Below are 24,907 nucleotides of genomic sequence, written 5' to 3'. Positions count from 1 at the left end.
TAAATAGTTGAGAATAAGGCAAGCCTCGCGCCGTCGTCGTCGTCGCTCGCTCGGCTTCGGCTTCGGATTCAGATTCAGATTCGGTCAAATGATTGATTGATTAACTTTTTGGACCAAATTTATTTGTTAATAGTAAATTATTAACGGAAATGTTATTAAATATTTGTTTTAATAACAGAATATTAATATTAAATATTAATATTAAATCCAATCCGTTTTTCTGTTTTGGTAACAGAAAATTAACTACCCTCCTCAATTTTCCTTCTTTATGTTCCCTCTTTATTGTTGAGTAAATAGCCATTTATGTAATGTCATTTATGTTGTGGCCATTTTGCAGAAACAGCCATTCTGAAGAGTTGCACCTCTTCAGATTTCAGCCCAACTTTGGCTATAAATACAACACTATTCTGCTTAGAATTTCACTACGATTTTATGAGTTTCTTCTCCTTCTGCATACTTTTAGCATCAAACAAAGCAATAGTAAGTGTGATTTGCTACCGAACTTTGTGTTCGCTGAAACACTGGGGTTTGAAGTACCACTACACCAGTGTGTAACTCGTTCTATCATGGGAGGAAATAATTCATAATCTTGGGTACTAGGAGGGGATTAAATTCCTTAAGGAAACACTGTGAATTCAGTGGGCTCGGATTGGTTTTCTGTTATTTCGTTGTTCACTTCTGTTTATGTTCATTTCTGTTTATGTTCATTTATATTTCCAGAATTATTTTACAAATACAGTTTACTAACAACTTTATCCCATATTTGTTCGGGATAACTTTTACACTAAAATGGTGGGATTAGTTATCCCATATAGAAGGTGGGATATCCTTGAATATCGCACAACTGTACCAAGCGACCCCTAAGTTTTCAAAAGTGATATGCGATTGACTAAAATTTAAGGGTAATATGTTTACATCTAACCTAATCGTTGTTTTTATTCAAATAAGTAAATGGCTAGCAAATATGCATACTCCAGAATATGAGTATATATATGTCTTACCGTTCGTATTGTCTACAAAATATATATCATGTCTACCATGCACTTCTCAACTTTTAACATGAGATCATTCATACACAATGCAACTATCTCATAAAAACTTTGAAGGCTCTCTTATATATACACACTCTATTGATGAAATTCAATGATCAAGGGCTTGAATTCGATTCATCTTTCGTTGAAACTTATTTGTTGCTAAAAAAATCCCACATTTCATTCTTTAGATTAAGTTAAAAAAATAATTATAAATATAAAAGAAACAATAGCCTTTTTCCTTTATAATGTTCGAAAGAATGACATCCCATTTATACGTGATTATTCCATTTTGATTTAATTATATTCCATTTGGTTGAATAAAAATGTACATCAATTACAGATCTTGAAAAATTATCCTTGTGTATTACGCAAACATAGGGGATAAGTTGGAACTTTTTTCTTATCAAAGTAATTTCTAAAATTATCCACGTACTAGTTCGAATTAGTAATTTTTATAGTTGCTCCGGCTGCTATTTTGGGAATTGATTTTTTGGGGCTCAGAGTGGTAAAAATTGTGGGGGAAGTGCACGGTTAGCCACTAATAACACATGTATTTACTTTTAAGTCACTATTTAAAATGTCTTTAGTCTTTAGCCGTTGCTTTAATAAACTTTACCTGCCCGGACGAAAACACCCTTTTCCCCATAAAGTTCAGGACCAAGTGTCCTTAACTTTTAAATTTGTAACTCTAAGTTCAGGACTTCATGACTACATGTCCTTAACTTTTGAACTTGAAACTCGAAGTGCAGGACCACCTGTCCTTAATTTCTGTGCTTGTAACTCTAAGTTAAAGACTATTAGTCCTTAACTTTTGAGCTTGTAACTGTAAGTTTAGGACCTATTGTCCTTAACTTTTGAGCTTGTTAGTCTAAGTTCAAGACCTATTGTCCTTAACTTTTGGGCTTCTTAGCCAAGTTCAGGACATATTGTCTTTAACTTTTGAGCTTGTAACTGTAAGTTCAGGACCTATTGTCCTTAACTTTTGAGTTTGTTAGTCTAAGTTCAGGACTTATTGTCCTTAACTTTTGGGCTTCTTAGCCTAAGTTCAGGACCTATTGTCCTTAACTTTTGAGCTTGTTAGTCTAAGTTCAGGACCTATTGTCCTTAACTTTTTGGGCTTCTTAGCCTAAGTTCACAACCTATTGTCCTTAACTTTTGAGCTTGTAACTGTAAGTTCAAGACCGATTGTCCTTAACTTTTGGGCTTCTTAGCCTAAGTTCAGGACCTATTGTCCTTAACTTTTGAGCTTATTAGTCTAAGTTCAGGACTTCAGGACCTATAGTTCTTAACTTTTGAATTTGTAACTGTAAGTTCAGGACCTATTGTCCTTAACTTTTGAGCTTGTTAGTCTAAGTTCAGGATCAAGTGTCCTTAACTTTTAAACTTGTAACTCTAAGTTCAGGACCAAGTGTGCTTAACTTTTGACGCTGAGTAAAAATGCAGTACCCGCCACGCCGTCAGCTTCCTTAAATCTTTCAGTCTCTTTCATAACTCCTTCTATCTATATCTTTATTAATTAAAGCGTTAAGCTATGTTATGGAGTATGTATAATAGAAATACCAACGGAATTTTCAGAGTTGCATGAAAACAAAAATGGATAATTGACAGGATGTTCTCTTGTCGGTATTTCTGATTGAAACTTTTCAATTTTTGTGATACATTGCAAAGTGATAAGCCTTCTCTATCTCAAGAAACCAACAACAACAACAACAACGGCCCAGTATAATCCCACAAATGTGGTCTGAGAAGGGTAATATGTACGCAGATCTTACCCCTACCCCGAGGGACAGAGAGGTTGTTTCCTCTCAAGAAACCATCTCAATTAATATTGGAGACAAAGTTGTCGTCCTCTTGATTTATCAACCTGCAGAATTAACTAATTCCCTGCTGACAATGGGTAAAAATTATAGGGAATTGGATAAAACCAGCTTCTTCAAATAAATGGTGAAAACAAGGAGAAAAGACCAGACTCAACGGTAACTAGTTGCACAATTTCTCATTTCGAATTCTGATCATTTTACAACTGGTACTATTGCAATTATCAATTTCCCGAATTAAACAATTATAGAGTAGAGAAACAAACGGAATGGAAAACTGAAAAGTAGAGAACGGAGGAGTTTGCTCATCAAAAACCATTATCGGCGGCACAGTTCTTCTCCCTAACACATGGAAGTGATAGAAGAAAGGGTAACACAGTCTTTTCATATTAATTTTAATAGACTAGTGACTACTATTGCTAAGCATTAAAAATGCTGGATAAAAAGTAAATATCACTTTAAAAAGTGGCTACTCCACACAATTTTTGAACTTAGACTAACAAGCTCAAAAGTTAAGGACAATACGTCCTGAACTTAGGCTAAGAAGCCCAAAAGTTAAGGACAATAGGTCCTGAACTTACAGTTACAAGCTCAAAAGTTAAGGACAATAAGTCATGAACTTAGACTAACAAGCTCAAAAGTTAAGGACAATACGTCCTGAATTTATAGTTACAAGCTCAAAAGTTAAGGACTAATAGTCTAACTTAGAGTTACAAACACAGAAATTAAGGACATGTGGTCTTGAACTTCGAGTTTCAAGTTCAAAAATTAAGGACATGTAGTCCTGAAGTCTTGAACATAGAGTTACAAGTTTAAAAGTTAAGGACACTTGGTCCTGAACTTTATAAGCAAAAGGATATTTTTGTCCGGGCAGGTAAAGTTTATTAAAACAGTGGCTAAAGATTAAAGATATTTTAAACAGGGGTTTAAAAATAAACACATATGTTATTAGTGGCTAATCATGCAGGTCGGGCGACGGGTATCCATCCGGGTTAAGAAACGAAGGCTAACAGAAACTCCAGCAACGAGAAAAAGTGAAAAAGATCAAATCTTAATAGTCTCTCCGAAAGAGAGAATCAAGTAAAAAATGGGGGATTACCATTTCGTGTACAAGGATGTGGAAGGAGCATCAACACAATGGGATGATATTCAGAGGAAGCTCGGAAATCTCCCTCCAAAACCCCCTGTGTTCAAGCCCGCCCCTTTCACTCCTTCTGAGGATCAAAATTCCAAAGACAAAGATTGGATCGATGACAAAACCCAAGATGAGCTTGACGATCTCGAAGATGACCCCGATCTCAATGACGATCGCTTCCTCCAAGAATACAGGTCCCTTTTTTCAATATACACACTTCATATACTCCAATTGTGCAGGATTTGAACTTTATGGGTTCCCTAATTATAGTTACTGGGCCCAAAATTAAATATTTGTACATAGATTTCTATATATAGGGTTTGACCCAAAGCTACAGCTTTAATTGTACGCCCACCCCTGGATGAGACATAGATTAAATCAAGTCAAGATCCTTCTTTTATTGAGTTTGTTAGTGTTTAAAAATTGTTTCTTTACAGTTCTTTTCCTGATTTTCTTAGCAGACACAGGCTAATCAAACCTTAGGATTTATTAGAGCCTTTGAAATGTCAGGAGCTTCAATGTCATTTATAAAACGCAAGTTATTACCTAGTTCGAACTGTGGTCTGTTATATCACAAAAGCTAAGTACCAAAATGTGCCTGTAGATGGATGAGTAGCTGTGGCCTTAGCAGCTTTGCAGCTGATGTAATCAATAAAAGAAGCATCTGTGCTAGTTTCTCATCCTAAGCTATAGATTGAGTTGGGAAATAGGATATTCGTTCATGCGTCACCAGTTTAAGGTTATACAGTGATTGTTTGAACCTTTCGAGTGACATTTCCCCCTTTGGAACGTCACTGCCATAAAAAATCACCTAATAAGCATTTCAGAGTTGTCTTCTAGGTGTCTTGTTTCTGTCAATGCAACAACTTGCCAAGATCATTTTTTTTGAAAAACAGAGGGCAGAGTGCAAGCCGTACCACCAAGGTGTAGGACAAAGGAGCTATTTCAAGCCAGCCGAACAAATAAGATCCAATAGAATAGGCCTATATTAGAATGCTTTCGTGCACTCACAATGGAGTAGAATTTTATTTGCTGCCTTCTTTGCTTTCTTACAAAAAACGCAGCAGTAGTTGAATTATTTTCCATTCTCTTTTCTTGTTATCAGTGAAAGGGCTTCATGGTAGCTTCATAATTGAAGAGGAATGTAGTATGGGATCTTCTCTCTTCCTAATCATTTTTCAAGTAAAAATCATGTTTAAAGTAAACTAAAACTGCAAAAAAAGTGTTACGAAATTTACTAACTTGAGGATTGTCCATGGACTACAATATAAGCCTTCACTGTACAACAAAATGTAATAAAGAGACATGATAGATTAATGTCCTATTCTTGAGCTGCTTTTTGTAATGGGACTGTATATCATTTGTTCCCCGCCTTAATGGACATATATAATATAGGGCACTTACGAAAAAACAAACATATATGGGGTACCACTTCCTTTGCAAAGCAGTCGGTTGGACCTCTAAAACATGGTACTCTGTTAGAGGTAAGCCTAGTAGTTGTTCAGCCTCTATATGTACACGTACTGCTACGAATCAACCCACCACTATTCTCTCAGACGACTAACAGTTCCATCCAATGGTCTTTTCATTTTCAAAAGTGTCATCCTTTAGAGGTTCTCCAATTATTCATTTTCCCTCGACTCTATGTTGTTACATTCTTGCATTCCTTTGTATCTCCATATGTTTCAATGCATATTGTGTTATCTATTCATACCCCACCCTTTACACCTGTATCCATCCTTTAAAGTCTGGCTGATTTGGTCCCTTGTTGAATAAAACAAAAGTTCAGAATGCAAGTCAAATAAAGAAACTCTTTTCCAAAGCTAAGAAGTGAGAATTATGGAATTGTGTTATGATTATCAAACCAAGTGGCGTTATTTTCTTGCACTCATTTTTGGATGGGATTAGTTTCTTGGGTCTTGTTTAAGAAACTATGGTATAAAAGCTGTTTTGGCATTATAGTTTTGTTAGTGATTGACGTGCTCTTGAGAATTAGTTGCCTCTGTTTCAACTTAGTCAAATTCAGTTTTACTCCTTATTACGTACACAATGCAAAAGTGCACATGCAATTACACTGATATGGTAATTATGAGATATTGCTATATAGCTTCAGAGCTGATATGAAGTTGAGAGTTTCTTGTATGTGTTTCCTATGTTGTCGTTAAAGGATGAAGAGGTTGGCCGAGATGAGAGAAGTTGCTAAGATTGTGAGATTTGGATCAGTGATCCCAATTTCTGGATCGGATTTTGTGCGGGAGGTTTCCCAAGCTCCAGAAGATATCTGGGTGGTTGTTCTTCTGTATAAGGATGGGTAAGTAATGCTCTCATCTCTTCATCACCGTAGCCAGCTTACATCATCCTCTTGAGCTTCAAATATGTTTATGCATAGATGGTACTCTTTTCTCTCTTTTAGCTCCATGCCAGTCTTTCTGATAGAATTTTATGCTCTTTATAGATACTCAGGCTGCCAGATACTTTTGCAGTGCTTAGAAGAATTGGCAACAAAGTACCCTGCAACAAAATTTGTCAAAATTATCTCCACAGATTGCATTCCGAACTATCCAGATTGTAATCTTCCAACTGTTTTGGTGTACAACAACAGTGCATTGAAATCAAATTATGTTGGGCTTCATAGTTTTGGTCGGAGATGCACACCCGAAGGTATGCTCCTCATAGTGGTTGTCTCGTTGCTACCCCAACATTTTCTCTTTTTTTCTCTTTTTGCATGATTTAATGAAGTCGTTGACTTTCTGGCCCAACTTCCTTTTAGTACTCTTTCAAGCGGTAGTAATTTGCTGGATTCATTTACAGTGTTGTGCCCACTGCCATCTACCTTCCTCTATGAATATTTTTGTGTAGGCTTTTCATGCAGACGCTATATCGGTAAAAGCCATATTATAAACCATCGCTTGTGCAATTAACAGAATTTTTCTTCTTTTCTGGGAATTTTCTATTAAGATCTTGTATAATTGCTGTAAAGCTTGAGCAGGGCCTTTCTTTTATTTTCCCATTTTGTTGTTGCTGCAAACATGGTCTATTCCTAATCCTTCTTTTGTGGGAGTTGGTCCTGTGGCACCAAGAAGGGCTGTGGGTGGGTGCTACTACTGAAATTAGATGATAGCTGAAATTACTTCAAGAGTGTGTTGTAGGCTTGTAGCTATCAGCGTATTTCTCATGATAGTAAAATATAACCACACTAACCATGCACCCAAGGGTGTGGCCTAGTGGTCAATGAAGTGGGTTGAGAAACATGAGGTCTCAAGTTCAAATCCCAGCGGAGGCAAAAAACACTAAGTGATTTCTTCCTGTCTGTGCAAGCCTTGGTGGATAGAGTTACTTGATACTTGTTGCTGGTGGGAGGTAGGAGGTATCCCGTGGAATTAGTCAAGGTGCGCGCAAGCTGGTCTGGACACCACATTTATTAAAAATAAAAAGATAAAGAAAAAACCACGCGGACCATCTTTTGTACTGGATCATGTTAATTGCAAGGGGATAAAGAGGACTAGAAGTTTCCTTTATGCTAGAATTCAAGACGATGACGATAATAACAAAAATTATGCCTCAGTCCCAAGCTAGTTGGTGTCAGCACATGAATTGTTGCTGTACATGTTGCCCTATTTGGACTTGTTTAGTTCCAATATTCATAAAAGAAATGCTATTATAACTCTTTTTACAGTCCAGCTATTTCAGACTTGGCATGTTCTGATATTTTTTGGGTTAGGCATATATCTTTCAAGTTGGACTGCATGTTTCTTTATTAATTGTTGTAAGAGAAGGGCTGACTGTTGTTTTAATTACCCTCCAAGTATTTTCCTGATTTCTTTTGATACACTATGCATAAGCTTGGAAGGCTAGAGAGTTGTAAACCCAACCCCCCCCCCCCCCCCAAAAAAAAAAAAAAAAAAAAAACCACAAATAACAAGATATAATGGGATGGTCAGAGATTATTGCCTTTTGGCTGATCAGGTTAAGCAAGCTGCAGTCTTACTGCTACAACATGGCCCATTGTCTTGTCATGATATTTATAATATCTCAACATAGTTGTGACCATGGGTTGATCTAGAAGTTGGAATTGTGCCCATCGACCTTCATAACCTTTACATAGGTTTTGTCATTCTTTTGGCAAGTTTTCTCCTGTTACCTCGATTTGCCTGCTAGTATTTGAAGAAGTCCTTGAATTGTAGTAAGTGACGTAGCTGTTAATCTTGTACATGCGAGACCTAACCAGTAATTTTAATGAATCATGTGATGGTATTTATGCCCTTGGGAAAACCCTGAATCGCAGCCCTCTTTCTGGAAAATATCGCCTGGTGCATCTAACCATTCTCAGCAAACCTTGATAGCAACTCTAGTTCTTTATGCTGTTAAGTTTAATCTTTTGGAATTTTGATCAGGTGCTAAGTATTGTATTAACAATATGTTTGCTACTTCCTGCTGGCCTTTTTTGGGGTTGAAATGATTGATCTGCATTTCCTTTATTTCAGGTGTTGCATTGACGCTGTGCCAGTCAGATCCTGTTCTAAATGATGGGTATAGCAGGCAGGAACAGTCCAGAGAAGCTGTGCTGGATGGAGTAAGGAAGAGGTTTCTCGAGAAGGTTGTGGCAGCGCATGAAGACGATGATGGATCTTCTAGCGATTAGTCCTGAAAATTTTATTTGCTTCTTTTATAGCTTGATGGAATATGTATGCTTTCTAGTGATACTTCTGATACACCTCTGTTCTTTCATTTTCGGTTTTCCCTTGGTAAACCTCTATAGGTTTCAGGTTAGATTTGCTCAATGAAAAAATGAATTTTGCTCTATAAGTTATTGATGTTTTTGAAGAATTACTTCTTTCAAATCCTTTGAACGCTGAGAAGGGTTTTGCCGAGGAAGACATGTCTATGTTGTGGAACAAAATTCGATTTGATATGAGTTAAACCTATTTTTTAACAGGGGGGGATTTTGCTCAAAAGCGCGCATACCTGTAACGGGTAGCGGCAACTTCCTGAGGCAGCTATTTCAATAACTTTTGACAACATATTATTACAATTTTGTGATATCATCGGTAGGTCACGGGTTCGAGCCGTGGAAACAACCTCTTGCAGAAATGCAGGGTAAGGCTGATACAATATACCCTTGTAGTCCGGCCTTTCCCGGACCCCGCGCATAGCGGCAGAGGCGGAGCTAGGATTTGGAGTGTGTGGGTTCTAAAATTTAAAATAAGACTATGACCTAAAACTAATATACAATATCAAACTGACTAAAGAATGAGTATCGATATTTAGCATTACCATTTCAATTGCACTCGACGAGTTGTCATGTTTTGAAAACGATCAATGATCGCATCATTAGATACACTTTCAAATATTTCATCCTCTATAAAACAAACTAAACAATCATTCAAAAAGTCATCACCAATCCTGTTTCGCAAATCATTTTTAATAAACTTCATTGAAGAAAAAGCTCTTTCAACCGTTGCAGTAGCCACAGGTAATATCAAACTCAGCTTGACAAGCAAATAAACAAATTCCCATGTCTTGTGAATATTTGTTTTAACCAATGTCTTCGACAGATCACCAAGCCCTTTCAAGTTAGAGAATGCCTTGTCCATTTCTCGCACATAGTCAATATAGTTGTCAAGCTCATAACTAAGATCTTCAAGCTTAGAAGCAATGAACTCATTTGGATAATATGTAGCAAGTTTCATAATCTTGTTTTTATCATAATTCACAAAAGAATCATCAGGACTCAAACTAGCCATACCAAGAAACAAAGAAGTATTCACTTCACTAAAACGACTGTTAAGCTCCGAAAATAAAAAACCTCTACGTACAAATGATGAGAATATGTAACAGTTAAGCTTTTACGCTTCGACTTTCCAAGTGCATACTTCTCATCCATTTTTGGGATTACAATACCATTCTTATCACAAAACGAAGAGACATCTTCTATCAAAGAATTCCATTTAGATTCTCTCATTGTTTGCAATTGCCTCTTTGTGAAATCAACAAGTTTTATTGCACTAACAATATCTTGATTTTTTTTTTTGAAGGGCCATATTCAAATCATATGTAATTGCCAATAGTTTTAACATCAAATGTAATATATAAATGAACTCATAAGATCTTATATCTTCCACTAGACTTTTGGCTAATGCTTTCTCCTGATAATTTGAACCCTCATTTGCAAGAACTCCCAAGTATATGAACAATCGATGAGAATAAATAAATAAAGTTACGCAATGTCTTAAAGTGAGATTCCCAACGGGTATTATCTGGTCTTTGAAGCCCAAGTTCTTGATTTAATCCACTTCCTGTATGAACTTCACCAAGCACTAATAACTCATTTAATTTTTTAGCTTGATCATCTCTAAGCATCCCCCTACGCTTATAAGAACCTCCAACAAAATTCAAAACATTAGCAAGAATGTCAAAAAAATTATTTACATCATGGTGTTTCTTTGCAACAGCTACAAGAGTCAATTGCAACTGATGAGCAAAACAATGTATGCAATGAGCCGAAGGATTATCTTTCAAAATCAAAGTTTTAAGACCATTGATGTTTCCTTGCATGTTACTAGCTCCATCATACCCTTGTCCTCATATTAAAGATGAACTCAATGAATGTTTTAAAAACAAAGAATATATTTCTTTTTGTAATGCATGTGGAGTTGTACCTTTAACATGAACAAGACCAAGGAGTCACTCAATAAGAATTGAAGAAGGAAGGGTCTAACTTGTAAGGGAGAAAGAGCATACACTGATACACAATGTCAATGGAGAGTTGGAAGCATACACTGATCACTGGATTTGTGGTACTAGTGATGTCAATCAACACAAGCAGCAGAACCCTAGCTTTTTTTGATTTGGGATTTGGAAGAAAAAGTTTGTGTTTAGAGTTGGGAAATGAGAAGCTTCTGTTCTTTGTTATAAGAAAGAAAGCACGTTATGTTTTATTTAATGTTATTTAGTATCTGTTGTATTTAATGTTATTTAGTATCTGTTGAAAGGAAAGTAAAGAAAACGTTATCGTTAAGTTGATTTGTGAAAAAAATATTAAAAAAAAAACGAAATAACATACTGCTTTAAAGGGGAATTAAACCCTCATCTTTTTCCCACGAACCTACAACCCCTACCATTGAACCCAAACCTCTTTTGTTATTGAGTTCAGTATAATATATTTATATAGATGTGGTAAATTTTTCAATACAAATACAAGGTTTCGGAAAAAGTCAGTGGGTTCGTCCGAACCCGCACCCACTATTGTACCTCCGCCCCTGCATAGCAGGAGCTTAGTGCACCGGGCTGCCCCTTTTGAGGTATCACTGGTAGTTTCTTGTAAATCAAGAGACATGCACTAAATCAAAATCATAAAACTAGGATCCTGTATTATTACACTTTGTAACTTTAGCATATTATTTGGAAGGTTACATCATGATGAATATGGTCCCGTTGATCTCTGCAGATAACCAATGAATGGAAAAAAAGGAACTTTATTTTATAGAAATAACTCTACAACATCACTATTGTTGATAAGAACAAGTGAAGAGCAGGATTCCATATGCAGTTGATTAATTTGAAGGATTGGGATAAATTTCTAAAACAAGCAGTCCATCAGATCTCAGTTGAATTAGTCCTTCACTTGTCCATCCTTGGTATTCAAGAATCACACTGTTAATCCTTAAAACACAGTTTTGGACCATTTCCTTTTGTCTTAGCCGGCTAACCTCTTATTCTTGTCTTCTTTCTGCAGGAGTTCTATCAAATGACAGCTAATCTTTGTCAAAGTCTTTATGTGTGCTTGGACGGCCCTTTACAATCTTTTCAAAAAAGACACATATTACTCTCCAATTTGCATGCATGAAGTCTTTCCTCTCTTCTATATAAGCAGGCTAACTTATCAATCATATCATCCCACAATTAAATATCTTTCTTCTCTTCCATTTACTTCTTCCTTCCTTTTGCAGTTTTGCTCCTCCTAGTTTCTGGCTTTCAGTGTTTTGAAATGGCTAACCTGTTTCTCCTGCTGAATCTGATAGCCGTAGTAAGTTTCTGCTGTGTTAATGTGTTAGCTTTTGAGCCAAGTCCAATGCAAGATTTCTGTGTGGCCGATCCTGCTAGCCTAGGTATTTCAAATCAATGAATAGACGTGTATTGCAATTTTCTCTTATTTTTTAATTTAAATGAAATGGTTTGATGCATTTTCTCACCGTATTGTTTCAGACAGGGTAAACGGCTTAGCTTGCAAAGATCCCAAGTCAGTTCAAGCAGAGGACTTTTTCTTCAGTGGGCTGCATTTGGCTGGCTACACAACAAATGCTGTTGGTTCTAAGGTCACTCCTGTCAATGTAGCTCAAGTACCAGGACTGAACACTCTTGGTATTTCATTGGTTCGCGTCGACTATGCACCATGGGGAATCAACCCTCCTCACACTCACCCTAGAGCTACTGAGATACTCACTGTCCTTGAAGGTTCTCTTCAAGTTGGTTTTGTAACCTCAAACCCCGAAAATCGTCTTATTACTCAGGTACTTAAAAAAGGCGATGTGTTTGTATTTCCTATTGGACTTGTTCACTACCAACGCAATGTTGGAAAGGGAAATGCTGTTGCAATTGCAGCATTGAGTAGTCAGAATCCTGGTGTTATAACCATTGCTAATGCAGTTTTCGGATCGGATCCAGCTATAGCAACAGATATTCTTGCCAAGGCTTTTCAAGTGGATGAAAGCATAGTTGCTCTGATGCAATCAAAATTTTAAACAGAAAGTTTATTTATGAACAGACCTATGGAAGCTTGGAATCTTTGTTATTAATTTTGTGTGCTATGTTAAAGGAGTGAATTCATATTTGTTTGTTTACTGTGTGATTCATGAAAATGTAATTCCAAGAGGATACATTTATTTTTTCTAGAGTTTTATGTTGTATTCTTTAATATATATTCAGTTTAATGGAGTTCTTAATTTCTTGAAAGTTAGGTTTTGACACAGTTACCCACAAAAACAAAACTATTTACCCTTGTCTATCCATTTGTTTTCTATCCATAAACTAATTACATTTCCTACCCATAGTAGGTTTTTGTGGGGAATTTTTTCTTTTTTTCTCCAATTCTTTTTTATTTCTATGCTTCTTTTCTTTTTTTTTTTCTTTTTTTTTCTTTTCTCCTTTTTATTTTTCTTGTTTTCTTCTTATTTTTTTCTTTTTTCCTTTTCTAATTTCATTTAACTTCTTTTTTTATATTCTTTTTCTCTTCATAATCTAATTTCATTTATTGTTTTCACTATTTTTTATTATTTTTTTTTTTATATTATTACTAAATAAAAATCAAATTGTGTACCAATTAAATGTAGCTAATACAACCAAATAAATATTAACTAACATATGATACCAATATAGTATATAACTATACCAACAAGGTATACAATTGTACGCAAAGAGTTAATTTTTTTTTAATTCAATTATTAAACTAAAATAATATCAGTTGTCAATAAAAAATTTAAAAAATTCTAAAAGGATCTAATTGTAAGAGTATACCATTACGTTATATAGCATATTATAATTATTATTTTTTTTTGCATTTTCAATTTGCCCCTCACGCTGGGTAAAAGCTTAAAATAAATTAAAAGGGAAAAGACAAGTGAATTTACGGGTAATAAGTATATTATTATAGTATATTGTATATTATTACAACATATTGTTATAGTATCTTGCATATTATTACAGTATACCATAACAATATATTGTATACTATAATAGTATACCGTTGCAGTATAACTATATACTCCTATAGTATATTAGTATACTGTAGCAGTATACTGTTTTGTAAACTATAATAGTGTACTGTTGCAGTATAGCTATATACTCCTACATCATATTGTATATCGTAGCGGTATACTGTAGCCGTATTCTTCTTCGATTTTCAACTGAAAATTTCGATCTCAATCACCTCAAATCAGCTCCAAATGCTATCCAATTTCAGTATGAACTTCCAGAAGGTACTATAAGCAATATTTAACAGCACCCACTTTGAATCAAACAAGAAATCTTCAAAAATAAAATTGAGCTTCAAGCCCAACAATGGTGGATAATGGAAAGATTCTCAAAGGATGATATTAGCATGGGACCAGAGACGTAAATGACCAGAGACTTCTGTAAATGCCATATCCACAAATATTATTACTGCCACACAAAACTAAGGATATTCTTTTGGAGTTTGAATCTCTAATTCACAACTTGAGGTTCTCTTTCAAGATTCCTTGTTTGCGGGAACTATTTCATTAAAGTTCGTACTCAACAACTAAAGCCCTTAAATATTTAATTGCATGCCAGAAAAAAAATTATGAGGTTGCTGGATAAGATAATAGAGAAAAGAAGAAAATCCAAAGAAAAGTTTGATGATTTTCTAGCTCAGCTTTTATTTGTAGGTTGCGGTTGAAAAATTAGCGGGTAATTAATTTGGGCCTATGGGTAGGAATAGTAAATAGTTTGGGCATGAACATTAAAGGGAAAATAGTTTGGATTTAATGGGTATAAAATGAGATTTTGGCAAAGTGAAAACTTTATTGGTAGGTGAATGGCCTAAACTATTGCTTTAGATTATGCAAGCGATAATACTTTTAAGGAGCTATAATAAGTTTGAGTGCCCTTCAATAAATAAATAAATTTAAGTGACTCGAATTTTGTCAAATCAAGAACCGAATTCATTTAGTTTGATATTTATTTGCAAAAGAATAAGTTTCACTACAAAGAAAACGTGCAGTTAGCTCACATTTTAGTTAGAGCTATCGAATCGTAGCTAATATGCAACATTAGCTAGACAATTTCTATCTCCTAGTCAATTTTTAGTTTGAAAATTTAGTCACACGTAATAGTGGGATAAAATTTGCATACACGCTACCTTCCTCAGACTTGAAATTAGTTCAGAATTGTTTCAAGCTCAAATTAAAAGACCAACGCGGCACTTTTTTTTTTCCCCAAATTTTTTCGTTTAGCTAGTCACTACAACAAAGTAGACAATTGGTAATAATTCTTTTAGCGAACATAATATCGCTTGCTAATTTCAATAAATGGTAACAACTTCATTTAATAACACCTTTTTTTCTTGTACATAATTTCAGCTTTGCTAATGAAAGTTTTGATTTATCAAAAACGTTTTGGCAATAAAAATTTTTACCATGTTTTTTTAATTATCAAACTGTTACCATATTTACAGGGCTATTACTTTTAAAGCCAAAATCTTCCAATTTTTTTGCAATTACAGTTCAATGCACCAGCTCTTAAATGTTTGAAATCCTAATAATTTTTTAGATTTTGAAGTTTTTGTTCGAGTAATATAATAATAAATTAAATATAATGGATTTGAGAAAAAAAGATAAAATTATAAATAAATTGGCAACAAATTGCTTACATATTTGTCAAAATATATTTTTATTTCTGGTAATATACTTAATTTCTCTCAAAACTTGTTTGGCATACGGCCTACAGAATTAATATAATTTATTTAATTCTGCCTTATTCTTCTTTCTGCTAAAAACATAAGTGGGAAAAGTTTTCCCCCAAAACCCTCTCTCTTTTAGCTTAACTTTTGCTGGCCTCCGTTAAACCCTTCTAACAGAGCTCTGAAGTAGGGGATTTCGAAATCGTCAGCCTCCTTTCCCTCTAAGTTTCAATCTTAGGGTTTTGAATTTTTATGTAAACATACAGAAAAATCACTAATTTTTGCTGATGTTTTGATTCTTCATTGTCGTAAATTGATTGCTTTAAGACTAGCATGAAAGAAGGAGTTTTTTTTTCCTTTCAAATAGTAGTGTGTTGTAATACAGAAAATTTGTCACTCGTTCTTGTGTATAACTGCATCTTTCTTTATTTTTCTTGGATACAAGCTGCTAGTGATAGTTAATAGTTCTATTTGTATATTTATGTTTAATCGTCCTCCATTGTTTGTTGTTGCAGGGTGATAACGGATCATCTTGCTTTGTTTCGATTGGGATTCTTTCTGTTTCTGGTTTTGTTTTGCTGGAAAAAATTGATTGGCAATGGGTATGGGAGATGATTCCACCATGTCCAATCCGACGAATGACTTGAGCCACGGAATTGACAAGCAGTACCTTGCATCTCCTATTAAGAATTTGGTGGACAAGTATCAGCTTGTTCCAGAATTCTTGAAGGTGAGAGGATTGGTGAAGCAACACTTAGACTCCTTCAATTACTTTGTCAAGACGGAAATAAAGAAGATCGTCCAAGCGAATAAGGAGATTAGATCGATACTGGACCCTAACATTTATCTTAAGTACAATGATGTTCATATTGGTGAACCATCAATTATGGTTGATGGCGTAACGGAGAAACTAAATCCACAGAAATGTCGGCTATGTGACATTACCTATGCGGCTCCAATTTATGTCGATATCGAATACACAACGGGAAGTCATGGGCAGATATCAGTGCAAACAAAGAAGAATGTTACCATTGGAAGGATGCCGGTTATGCTTAGAAGCTGTTGCTGTGTGCTATATGGGAAGGATGAAGAAGAACTAGCAAAACTTGGAGAATGCCCACTTGATCCCGGAGGGTATTTTGTCATCAAAGGGACTGAGAAGGTAATTTTGATTCAGGAGCAGCTCTCGAAGAACAGAATAATCATTGATACCGATAAAAAAGGGTGTGTGCAAGCATCTGTTACCAGTAGCACAGAAAAAACAAAAAGCAAAACAATTGTAAAAATGGAGAAAGAAAAGGTGTACTTGGAGTTGAATATGTTCAAAACCAAGGTCCCCATCATGATTGTCATGAAGGCCATGGGTATGGAGAGCGATCAAGAGGTTGTGCAAATGATAGGAAGAGATCCTCGGTTTAGTGCTCTGCTTTTGCCATCAATCGAGGAGTGTGCAGATCTCAAGGTGTATACGCAACAACAGGCATTGGAGTTCCTCGAGAGTGATAAGATGCTGAAAATGTTTTCATATTCTGCTGGTCCAGTTGAGAAGGGAGCGCGAGCTTTGAGTATTCTTCGTGACATATTTCTTGCAAATGTTCCTGTACATAAACATAATTTCCGCAAAAAATGCATATATGTTGCAGTGATGATGAGGCGCATGATGGAAGCAATCCTAAACAAGGATGCAATGGATGACAAGGACTATGTTGGGAATAAACGACTGGAGCTCTCCGGTCAGCTGTTATCTCTCCTTTTTGAGGATTTGTTCAAGACGATGAATGATGAAGCTAGGAAGACAGTTGATGCCCTTTTAGCAAGGCCCAGTCGCTCCAGCCGTTTGGACATTTCTCCATACATAGCAAAAGATAGTATTACTGTGGGCATGGAGAGAACCCTATCTACAGGCAACTGGGATGTAAAACGATTTAGGATGCACAGGAAAGGCATGACTCAGGTTGTTGCTCGGTTATCATACATTGGATCATTGGGCCACATGACAAAGATCTCGCCACAGTTTGAGAAGTCTAGAAAAGTTAGTGGTCCTAGAGCACTGCAACCAAGCCAGTGGGGGATGCTCTGCCCTTGTGACACCCCGGAAGGTGAAGCTTGTGGATTGGTGAAAAACCTGGCATTGATGACTCATGTTACGACAGATGAGGATGAGCAGCCTATTATTTCTCTGTGCTACTGCTTGGGTGTTGAGGACTTGGAACAACTTTCGGCAGAAGAACTTCACATGCCAAGTTCCTATCTCATCATATTAAATGGACTTATTCTAGGCAAGCACAGGAGTCCACAGGTATGTTTTTGCTAGAAGTGGAACAGCTATGTTTTTTCCTGTATCTGCCTTTGAACATAGGCTTGTTGTTTACTTTTCACCAATAATCTCTTCTTTCAATCAGCGATTTGCTAATGCAATGAGGAAGCTACGGAGGGCTGGTAAAATTGGGGAGTTTATAAGCATCTTTGTGAATGAAAAGCAGGTAATTTGACAGTTTGTTCTTTTGCATCGTCGTCCTAGTATTGATTTTGTCACTTGTTAAAACTACCTATATTGGTGTTGAAATCCCTTTTAGTTCAAGCTGTATCAGGGTGAAGACTGCGTTCGGGGACCAACGGCTTCCTTGGTGTCTTTTGGCACTTAAAAGTTAAACCTAAGGGAACATAGCAACTATATATTTTAGATGAAGTCTTACGTTTCATACTAATGGAGGGAAAGATGAATAAGATGTCCACTAAGGTATCATTTGCTTGTTTTACTGTAAAATGAGAATGTTGAAATTTGAAAGGCTGAAACTTAGCAGCTGGTAAAATGTTTTCGAGAATAGGAGATCCCATGTCTTTGGATTTAATTAAATTCTGTTAAGTTTTGACATAGATATTCTGAGGTCTGAGGGAAAATGGTTCCTTCTGTATCAGGAGCCATATAGATAATTCCTATATCTCTGATAGTTTTTGGGTAGCATTGCTCCACCATAGTGATGCTGTTGGCAAAATATTTACGTTTTCCCTCTTTGCTTTTATCATTTGAAATTTTCTGGTGATTAATTATTATGATTTCAATGATCATATATAATGTTTGAAGAAATCTCTTGCAGCGCTCTGTTTACATCGCCTCAGATGGTGGACGTGTTTGTCGTCCACTTGTCATTGCTGACAAAGGTGTTTCCAGAATCAAGGAGCAACATATGAAAGAGTTGAGGGTACTCATCTTACCTGGATCTTACTTCTGAGCTGTATGTTTTCATGTCAGTTCCGCATCTGATTTGAAAATTTATTCTTTGTAGGATGGTGTGCGCAACTTCGACAGCTTTCTAAGGGATGGTTTGATAGAATATCTTGATGTCAACGAGGAGAACAACTCATTGGTTTGTGTCAAGCAAATGAGGAGTGCATTCTGTTAGTGTATTGATTATAGTATTATTTACACTAGTACTGACTGCACAAATGCATGTTTTTCAGATTGCTCTATACGAGAAGGAGGCTACACCAGAGACAACACATATTGAGATTGAGCCTTTTACAATCTTAGGTGTTTGTGCTGGTTTGATACCTTATCCTCATCACAATCAGTCCCCTAGGAATACCTATCAGTGTGCGATGGGTAAGCAAGCTATGGGAAACATTGCCTATAACCAGTTGAGTCGGATGGACACATTAATCTACCTTTTGGTGTATCCTCAACGCCCTTTACTGACTACAAGAACTATAGAGCTGGTTGGTTATGATAAACTAGGTGCTGGGCAGAATGCCACTGTTGCTGTGATGAGTTATAGTGGGTATGACATTGAGGATGCAATAGTAATGAACAAGTCTTCTTTGGATCGAGGTTTTGGGCGTTGCATAGTGATGAAGAAGTACTCAGCCACATGTCTGAAGTATGAGAACAACACATCAGATAGAATAATTAAACCACAGCGTCAAGGATATGAAGCTGAGAGGATGCAGATTCTGGATGAAGATGGACTAGCTTCTCCAGGAGAAATTATTAGACCCCATGATATCTATATCAACAAGGAGTCCCCTACAGTCACGAGGACACCAGTCTCGTCTCCTATGAGCTTGCCGGATAGCGCATATAAGCCTAGTAGACAAACTTATAAAGGTCCTGAAGGGGAGACGCCTGTTGTTGATAGGGTAGCTCTTCACTCTGATAAGAACAACAATTTATGCATCAAATTTATGATCCGTCATACCCGCAGGCCTGAGATTGGTGACAAGTTCAGTAGTAGACATGGGCAGAAAGGAGTGTGTGGCACCATTGTACAGCAGGAAGATTTTCCATTTTCTGAACGTGGCATTTGCCCTGATCTTATTATGAATCCTCATGGATTTCCAAGCCGAATGACAGTGGGAAAGATGATAGAGCTTCTTGGAAGTAAAGCTGGAGTTTCATGTGGTAGGTTTCATTACGGCAGTGCTTTCGGAGAACCCAGTGGTCATGCAGACACAGTTGACACGATTAGTGAGACTCTGGTAAAGCATGGCTTTAGCTACAACGGCAAGGACTTTATTTATTCAGGGATAACCGGTATGCCACTACAAGCATACATCTTCATGGGGCCAATATATTACCAAAAACTGAAACACATGGTCCTAGATAAAATGCATGCTCGCGGGAGTGGGCCTCGTGTTATGATCACAAGACAACCTACCGAAGGGAGGAGCAGAAATGGAGGTTTACGTGTGGGAGAAATGGAACGTGATTGCTTGATTGCATATGGTGCAAGTATGTTAATATACGAGCGCTTGATGATTTCTAGTGATCCCTTTGAGGTTCAGGTTTGTCGAAAATGTGGTTTATTGGGATATTACAACTACAAGCTTAAGACTGGCATTTGCTCTATGTGCAAGAACGGGGAAAATATATCTACAATGAAGTTGCCTTATGCTTGCAAGCTCCTAATCCAGGAGCTCCAATCAATGAACATTGTCCCGCGATTAAAACTATCAGAAGCCTGATTGTAGTGTCATTTGTACTTGGAAAATGATGCTCAGATGGTTGCCATAGCCAGATCAATGTAATTGTATTTTTTTTTGGCTACTAAATGTAATTGATTTCACTTATTTGTGCTTATTACTATTCCCTCCCTTTTTGCAGGACACACGTGTGGAAAGACAAAAAGGTTCTTGCTCGTTCAGTGAAACATGAGACTGGAGAAAAGAGGCAATTCTCTGCTTTAATGGGAAATTGTTTGATGTGCAGCATAGAGGAAGTCTTGTTAACGTTTATTTGGCTGGTTTATAGAATATAGATGCTTACTATTTCATACATCCTCCATTTCAATTTAGATAATGTAGTTTGACTTGGAACAAAGTTTAACGAAAAAAAGACTTTTGAAATATGCGTGTTAAAAGCTTAAGGTGCAAAAACTTTGAAGGCCATGATATTTGTGTGGCTATAAAAGCTTCTCATTAAGGGTAAAGTGGGTAAAATGAAAAGTTTAAAGTTAAATTATTTCTAAATATAGAAATGTGTCATTCTTTGAAACAGAGGGAGTACTAAAGTTTTCGTTGGTCTCTTTTTTGTTCTTGGTGATTAGCTTTTGTCTTTTTTGAGACACTTTAGTTTGTTCATGTTTAGTGTTATAACGAGCAACTTCCTCAGGAGAAATATAGTTCCTGGTATCCTTCTCATCTGCAGCAACATTAGCCAAGATGTCTGCTACCTTGTTATAGCTTTTTTGGAAAATCAATTTATTTTGAGAAGTGTTTTTCAAAAGTACTTTTGTTGAGAAATTGTGTTTGATTAATCATCTATATCTATATCTTCTATATTATTATAAAAGCATGAATACAATGTCGGTTTACAAAAATAACCTTATAATATTAAGCATAATAACTCATAATAAAATGATATAACCGGAATTCTAGATATTAACCTTATAATCTTATTAGTTTTAGGACATAATACTACACGTTAGGAATCCTACATGATCACATTTAGGAATCCTATTAGTATAATTACTTTCGTATGTCTAATTCATATAAATTGAACAAGTAAATATCTTTAGTCATGTAATCCTATTACTTTTAGAATACACCTTAAAAATTCCTATTTGATTCCTATTTACTTTTAGGAAAAAAATCTTAAAAATATTACATTTAGAACAAGTAAATATCTTCCATACACGTTCTTCTTGGAGGAAGTTGACACAAATCAAATTTTTTTTTTGACGGGTGAATCACTAAGCTATCCCATAAATAAATACCTAATTGGAATTCAATTTGCTTATTTTTATTTCAAGAATATTAAACTATACTATTTAGGGGTTGATCTAATATTTAGGATTTTGAAGTCAACTATTAAATATATTATCCACTTGGACAATTTAACATTGTGCAATAGAATCATGACTTTGCATAAATTTTCAATTCCAATTTCCTTCTCTTATAAATATGAAGTATGGAATATTTCATGCTGAAGGAACGTTTTAACGCATAAGCTAAATTTTCAAGTATAATAATAATCGCAAGAAATATATTTCTTTCATGGATGATGAAAAGCTGAAGGTAGAGTCAAATGGAACTATTGGCACTACAAAAATATTAGAAAGATCTTATGGCAACTATTGCTGGTTGTATAACAGGCAGAGCCATCAACGATATTTTTCTTACCAAGATAAGATGATTTTTAGCGTATATGCATTAAAAAAAATTATTTTATTTTGTCATCCTAGAAGTACATATATGTTAATGCAAATAATCTAATATTCTTTGCATGGTTAATATATAAGTATTAATATCGCCAGACGTGATTCATATTTCAATAGAAAACACATATATGATTTTGTAAATAGATATTAGGTGAAGTTTTTTTTCTTTTTTGTTATAAATCATATTTAATTGATATACATATTTCTTTCCGAAAGAATAAAAGCTATAACCAATTAACCATAAAGTTAGCAAATATCCGCAAAAGAAAACAAGTAGCGGATGGTTCTTGTGGTTCTTTTTGGGGCATCAAAGTAATCGAATATTTTAGATTTCTCCTAATTCTTTATTAATGAGATATTAAATTTGCATGTACATAAAATTAATAGATTTTAATCATAAAAAAATAATCTGATGGATGTTTAAAAGAAGGATACACTAATTCCTTTTCCCCTTCCCTCATTATAAATTTGTATACTTAATCTATATCTATCTATTCCCTTTAATTTTGAGTATAAGTTAATCAACATGAAATTATCTTTTAAAAAAATTATTAAACCAACCTAAGTATCCAGAATTTTGGCAAGAAAGAGAGAAGACAAATGAAAAAAGTGCATTAACTTCAATGATAACTAACAACTAAAATTCTCAAGGTCCATAATATATATTGATGTACTATTCTTGTCTAAGTGAAATTGGTAAAGGGGTTAGCTTGATGAGTTCTTGGAGTATAGTTGTCATGCTATTCAATTAGAGATATTTATAGCGCATTAGTGAAAGTTAGATGATAATTATCAAGTATATAAAATTTATAGTTAAATTAGGGTAAGAGGCACTTTAAAGTGTTCTTATGCAAGTAGAATTGTAGAACCAGTAGGAAATACCGATTTAAATAGTAAAATAAATGAGTTAAGATTGAGTTCTTATAAGAATTGATGATACTTTTAGAAAAGAATTTTGGAGAAAAGACGAATAGTAGAATGAAGTAGCATGACAAGAGAAGACTCCTAGGTTTACCGTGAACCCTGATTTTCTACTCTTTTTTTCGAATATTTCAAAAACTTATGTTTATTAAAAATAGAAGTAGGGTAAATGCCGTACAATTTGTTTTTAAGGGAATGAATAGAAAAAATAACCAACTTATTTTGAACTTTTTGACAACTTTTATTTGTATAGCTGATAAAATGAATTTGCAAAGGAATATTTTATTATACTCACTTTGAAATGTTGGTTTTTTGTTAGTTTATTTTCTTATTAAACGGCTTTTCAATGGTGATACAGATACTTGATGTTGTTTAATTCATATATACTTTCACACCATCGGTATGTATCATCGGGAGAGTCCATTAATTTGTTCTAAATCATCCTTTATGCTTATTTAGTTGTTTACTTCCTAATTGTTGATTCCAGTTCTTCAAAAGTATCGTTTGATTTCAAACATCTTTCAATTGAAGGAACTATGTCTCATTTTCTTATTATTTGAGTTTACTTTTATATATGTTATATGCATGATAATTTTGGATTTTGCATACCCTTTAATGATTAATACGAGATAATTACGTGCAACGCATGTATATAGAAACTAGTATTATACTAAAAGTGGGAATATTCGTAAAAATTGAGTGACATTTTTGCCCTTACAATCAAACACTATTCCAACAACATTTGTGTATAAAAAGGTAAATAAGTATGTAATTAAATTTGTAGATTTTGAAAGAACTTATTAACGATCAAATGGTTTTGTGGGTCATTACAAAATTATTTTAATTTTATGACTCTATCTCTTTTTTTGCACGTGAGAGATTTACTTTTACACATAAGAGATCTATCTTACGCGTAAGAGATCTAAAAAAGTTTTTTTTTTAATTTTAAATTTTAACATTCTAAATGGGGCGAAATTCAAAAATAGCCAGATTTACAACTGGTAATTGAAAAATAACCACATTTTCAAAAACAATCGAATTTTAGTCACTTTTCATGTAAAGATAAATCTGAACAAAAATGTTATTCAACATCCGAATTTTTTTTACAACATATATGCTGGAGTTCGATTTTTTTACATATGAATTTCCAGCGTAATATGCTGAAATTTCATAATGTGTTAGAGTTCCAATATAATATGCTGGAAGTTCATACTCATATGCTCCAATGTCCAGTATATTATGCTGGAACTTTCCGTGTTGTAGCAAAACAATGACTATTTTTTAATGACTTTGCAAACGTTGACTATTTTTTAATTACCAGTCCGAAAACTGCTAGCACGTACTATTTTCACTATAAATGACCATAAAGGCCCATTCCCCCCTTATTAACGGAGATGTATTTGAATTCTTTCGTTATACTCCCTCAAGTCCACAATAAGTGACCAATTTACTTTTTTTATTTTGGTCTAAAATAAATGTCCATTTATATAATCAAGAAAAAATTCAATTTATTTTTCCAAAAATTACCCTTATGTGCATACCTCAAAAAGTCGTTTACTCCTCACATTTAAGAAAAGAAGTAAGTGCTACTATAACTATGGTGCAACGTTTAATGAAGGGTAGTTTAGTCACACTAACTATTTTTGTCACGAATTTAGTATTTCCTTAATGAGTGTGCCCAAAGCAAATTGGTCACTTAGAGGCCGTTTGGCCAAGCTGCCAAAAACTGCTTATTTTGAAAAGTACTTTTGAAAAAAATAATTTGTGATTGGCCAATTCATTTAAGAAGTACTTTAATTTTTACAATATTTGATAAACAAATTGTGTTTGGCCAATCTTTATAAAAAGTGCTTTTGAGTGTCAAATTGCCAAAAAGGATATTAAATTATTTTATAATTATTTTGAAAAGAAAAATAAATTTAAATATT

At 34.9% G+C, this 24,907-nt stretch overlaps 4 protein-coding genes across 6 annotated transcripts; 3 read left to right on the top strand and 1 right to left on the bottom strand.

Moving 5' to 3' along the window:
* Positions 1–3,821: 3,821 nt before the first annotated feature.
* Positions 3,822–8,792, top strand: LOC104211158 (uncharacterized). The gene is made up of 4 exons (XM_009760166.2): positions 3,822–4,180; positions 6,154–6,297; positions 6,442–6,647; positions 8,471–8,792. The coding sequence occupies exons 1-4, from the start codon at positions 3,939–3,941 to the stop codon at positions 8,626–8,628; spliced, it is 750 nt and encodes a 249-aa protein (XP_009758468.1). The 5' UTR covers positions 3,822–3,938; the 3' UTR covers positions 8,629–8,792.
* Positions 8,793–9,256: 464 nt separating this feature from the next.
* Positions 9,257–10,541, bottom strand: LOC104211159 (uncharacterized). Its single transcript, XM_009760167.2, has 3 exons — positions 10,208–10,541; positions 9,803–9,917; positions 9,257–9,722 (listed from the first exon to the last, which is right to left on the bottom strand). Exons 1-3 carry the CDS (start codon positions 10,539–10,541, stop codon positions 9,257–9,259), a joined length of 915 nt encoding a protein of 304 aa, XP_009758469.2.
* A 1,387-nt stretch (positions 10,542–11,928) lies between these two features.
* Positions 11,929–12,727, top strand: LOC104211156 (putative germin-like protein 2-3; the record flags this gene model as incomplete). Its single annotated transcript, XM_070165431.1, has 3 exons — positions 11,929–11,965; positions 12,041–12,094; positions 12,192–12,727. Coding segments are annotated over 3 exons (627 nt in total), but the record flags the coding sequence as incomplete, so codon positions are not given.
* A 2,786-nt stretch (positions 12,728–15,513) lies between these two features.
* On the top strand, positions 15,514–20,924 carry LOC104211155 (DNA-directed RNA polymerase III subunit 2). 3 transcript variants are annotated; one of them, XM_009760163.2, is made up of 7 exons: positions 15,514–15,606; positions 15,918–17,701; positions 17,805–17,885; positions 18,501–18,605; positions 18,690–18,770; positions 18,865–20,423; positions 20,504–20,924. In XM_009760163.2, the coding sequence occupies exons 2-6, from the start codon at positions 16,001–16,003 to the stop codon at positions 20,362–20,364; spliced, it is 3,468 nt and encodes a 1,155-aa protein (XP_009758465.1). In that variant the 5' UTR covers positions 15,514–15,606; positions 15,918–16,000; the 3' UTR covers positions 20,365–20,423; positions 20,504–20,924. The 3 variants fall into 3 exon arrangements, with proteins under 3 accessions (XP_009758465.1, XP_009758466.1, XP_070021325.1); XM_009760164.2 differs by having other exon boundaries at positions 15,514–15,656; XM_070165224.1 differs by having other exon boundaries at positions 15,523–15,588.
* Positions 20,925–24,907: the final 3,983 nt, after the last annotated feature.

This window comes from Nicotiana sylvestris, chromosome 12 (assembly GCF_000393655.2).
Source record: "Nicotiana sylvestris chromosome 12, ASM39365v2, whole genome shotgun sequence".
NCBI classification, from domain to species: Eukaryota; Viridiplantae; Streptophyta; class Magnoliopsida; order Solanales; family Solanaceae; genus Nicotiana; species Nicotiana sylvestris.
This window is presented reverse-complemented; position numbering and strand designations above follow the sequence as displayed.

Bases quoted from the DNA above. Each gene is read 5' to 3' on its own strand.
- LOC104211158 (XM_009760166.2), top strand. From the start codon at position 3,939: ATGGGGGATTACCATTTCGTGTACAAGGATGTGGAAGGAGCATCAACA. The intron at 4,181-6,153 runs GTCCCTTTTTTC...TTGTCGTTAAAG, and splicing joins CGCTTCCTCCAAGAATACAG to GATGAAGAGGTTGGCCGAGA. The intron at 6,298-6,441 runs GTAAGTAATGCT...TGCTCTTTATAG, and splicing joins GTTCTTCTGTATAAGGATGG to ATACTCAGGCTGCCAGATAC.
- LOC104211159 (XM_009760167.2), bottom strand. From the start codon at position 10,541: ATGCAAGGAAACATCAATGGTCTTAAAACTTTGATTTTGAAAGATAAT. The intron at 9,918-10,207 runs GTAACTTTATTT...ATTCTTTGATAG, and splicing joins ATCTCACTTTAAGACATTGC to AAGATGTCTCTTCGTTTTGT. The intron at 9,723-9,802 runs GTACGTAGAGGT...TGGTATGGCTAG, and splicing joins GTTACATATTCTCATCATTT to TTTGAGTCCTGATGATTCTT.
- LOC104211155 (XM_009760163.2), top strand. From the start codon at position 16,001: ATGGGTATGGGAGATGATTCCACCATGTCCAATCCGACGAATGACTTG. The intron at 17,886-18,500 runs GTAATTTGACAG...AATCTCTTGCAG, and splicing joins TCTTTGTGAATGAAAAGCAG to CGCTCTGTTTACATCGCCTC. The intron at 18,606-18,689 runs GTACTCATCTTA...TATTCTTTGTAG, and splicing joins AACATATGAAAGAGTTGAGG to GATGGTGTGCGCAACTTCGA.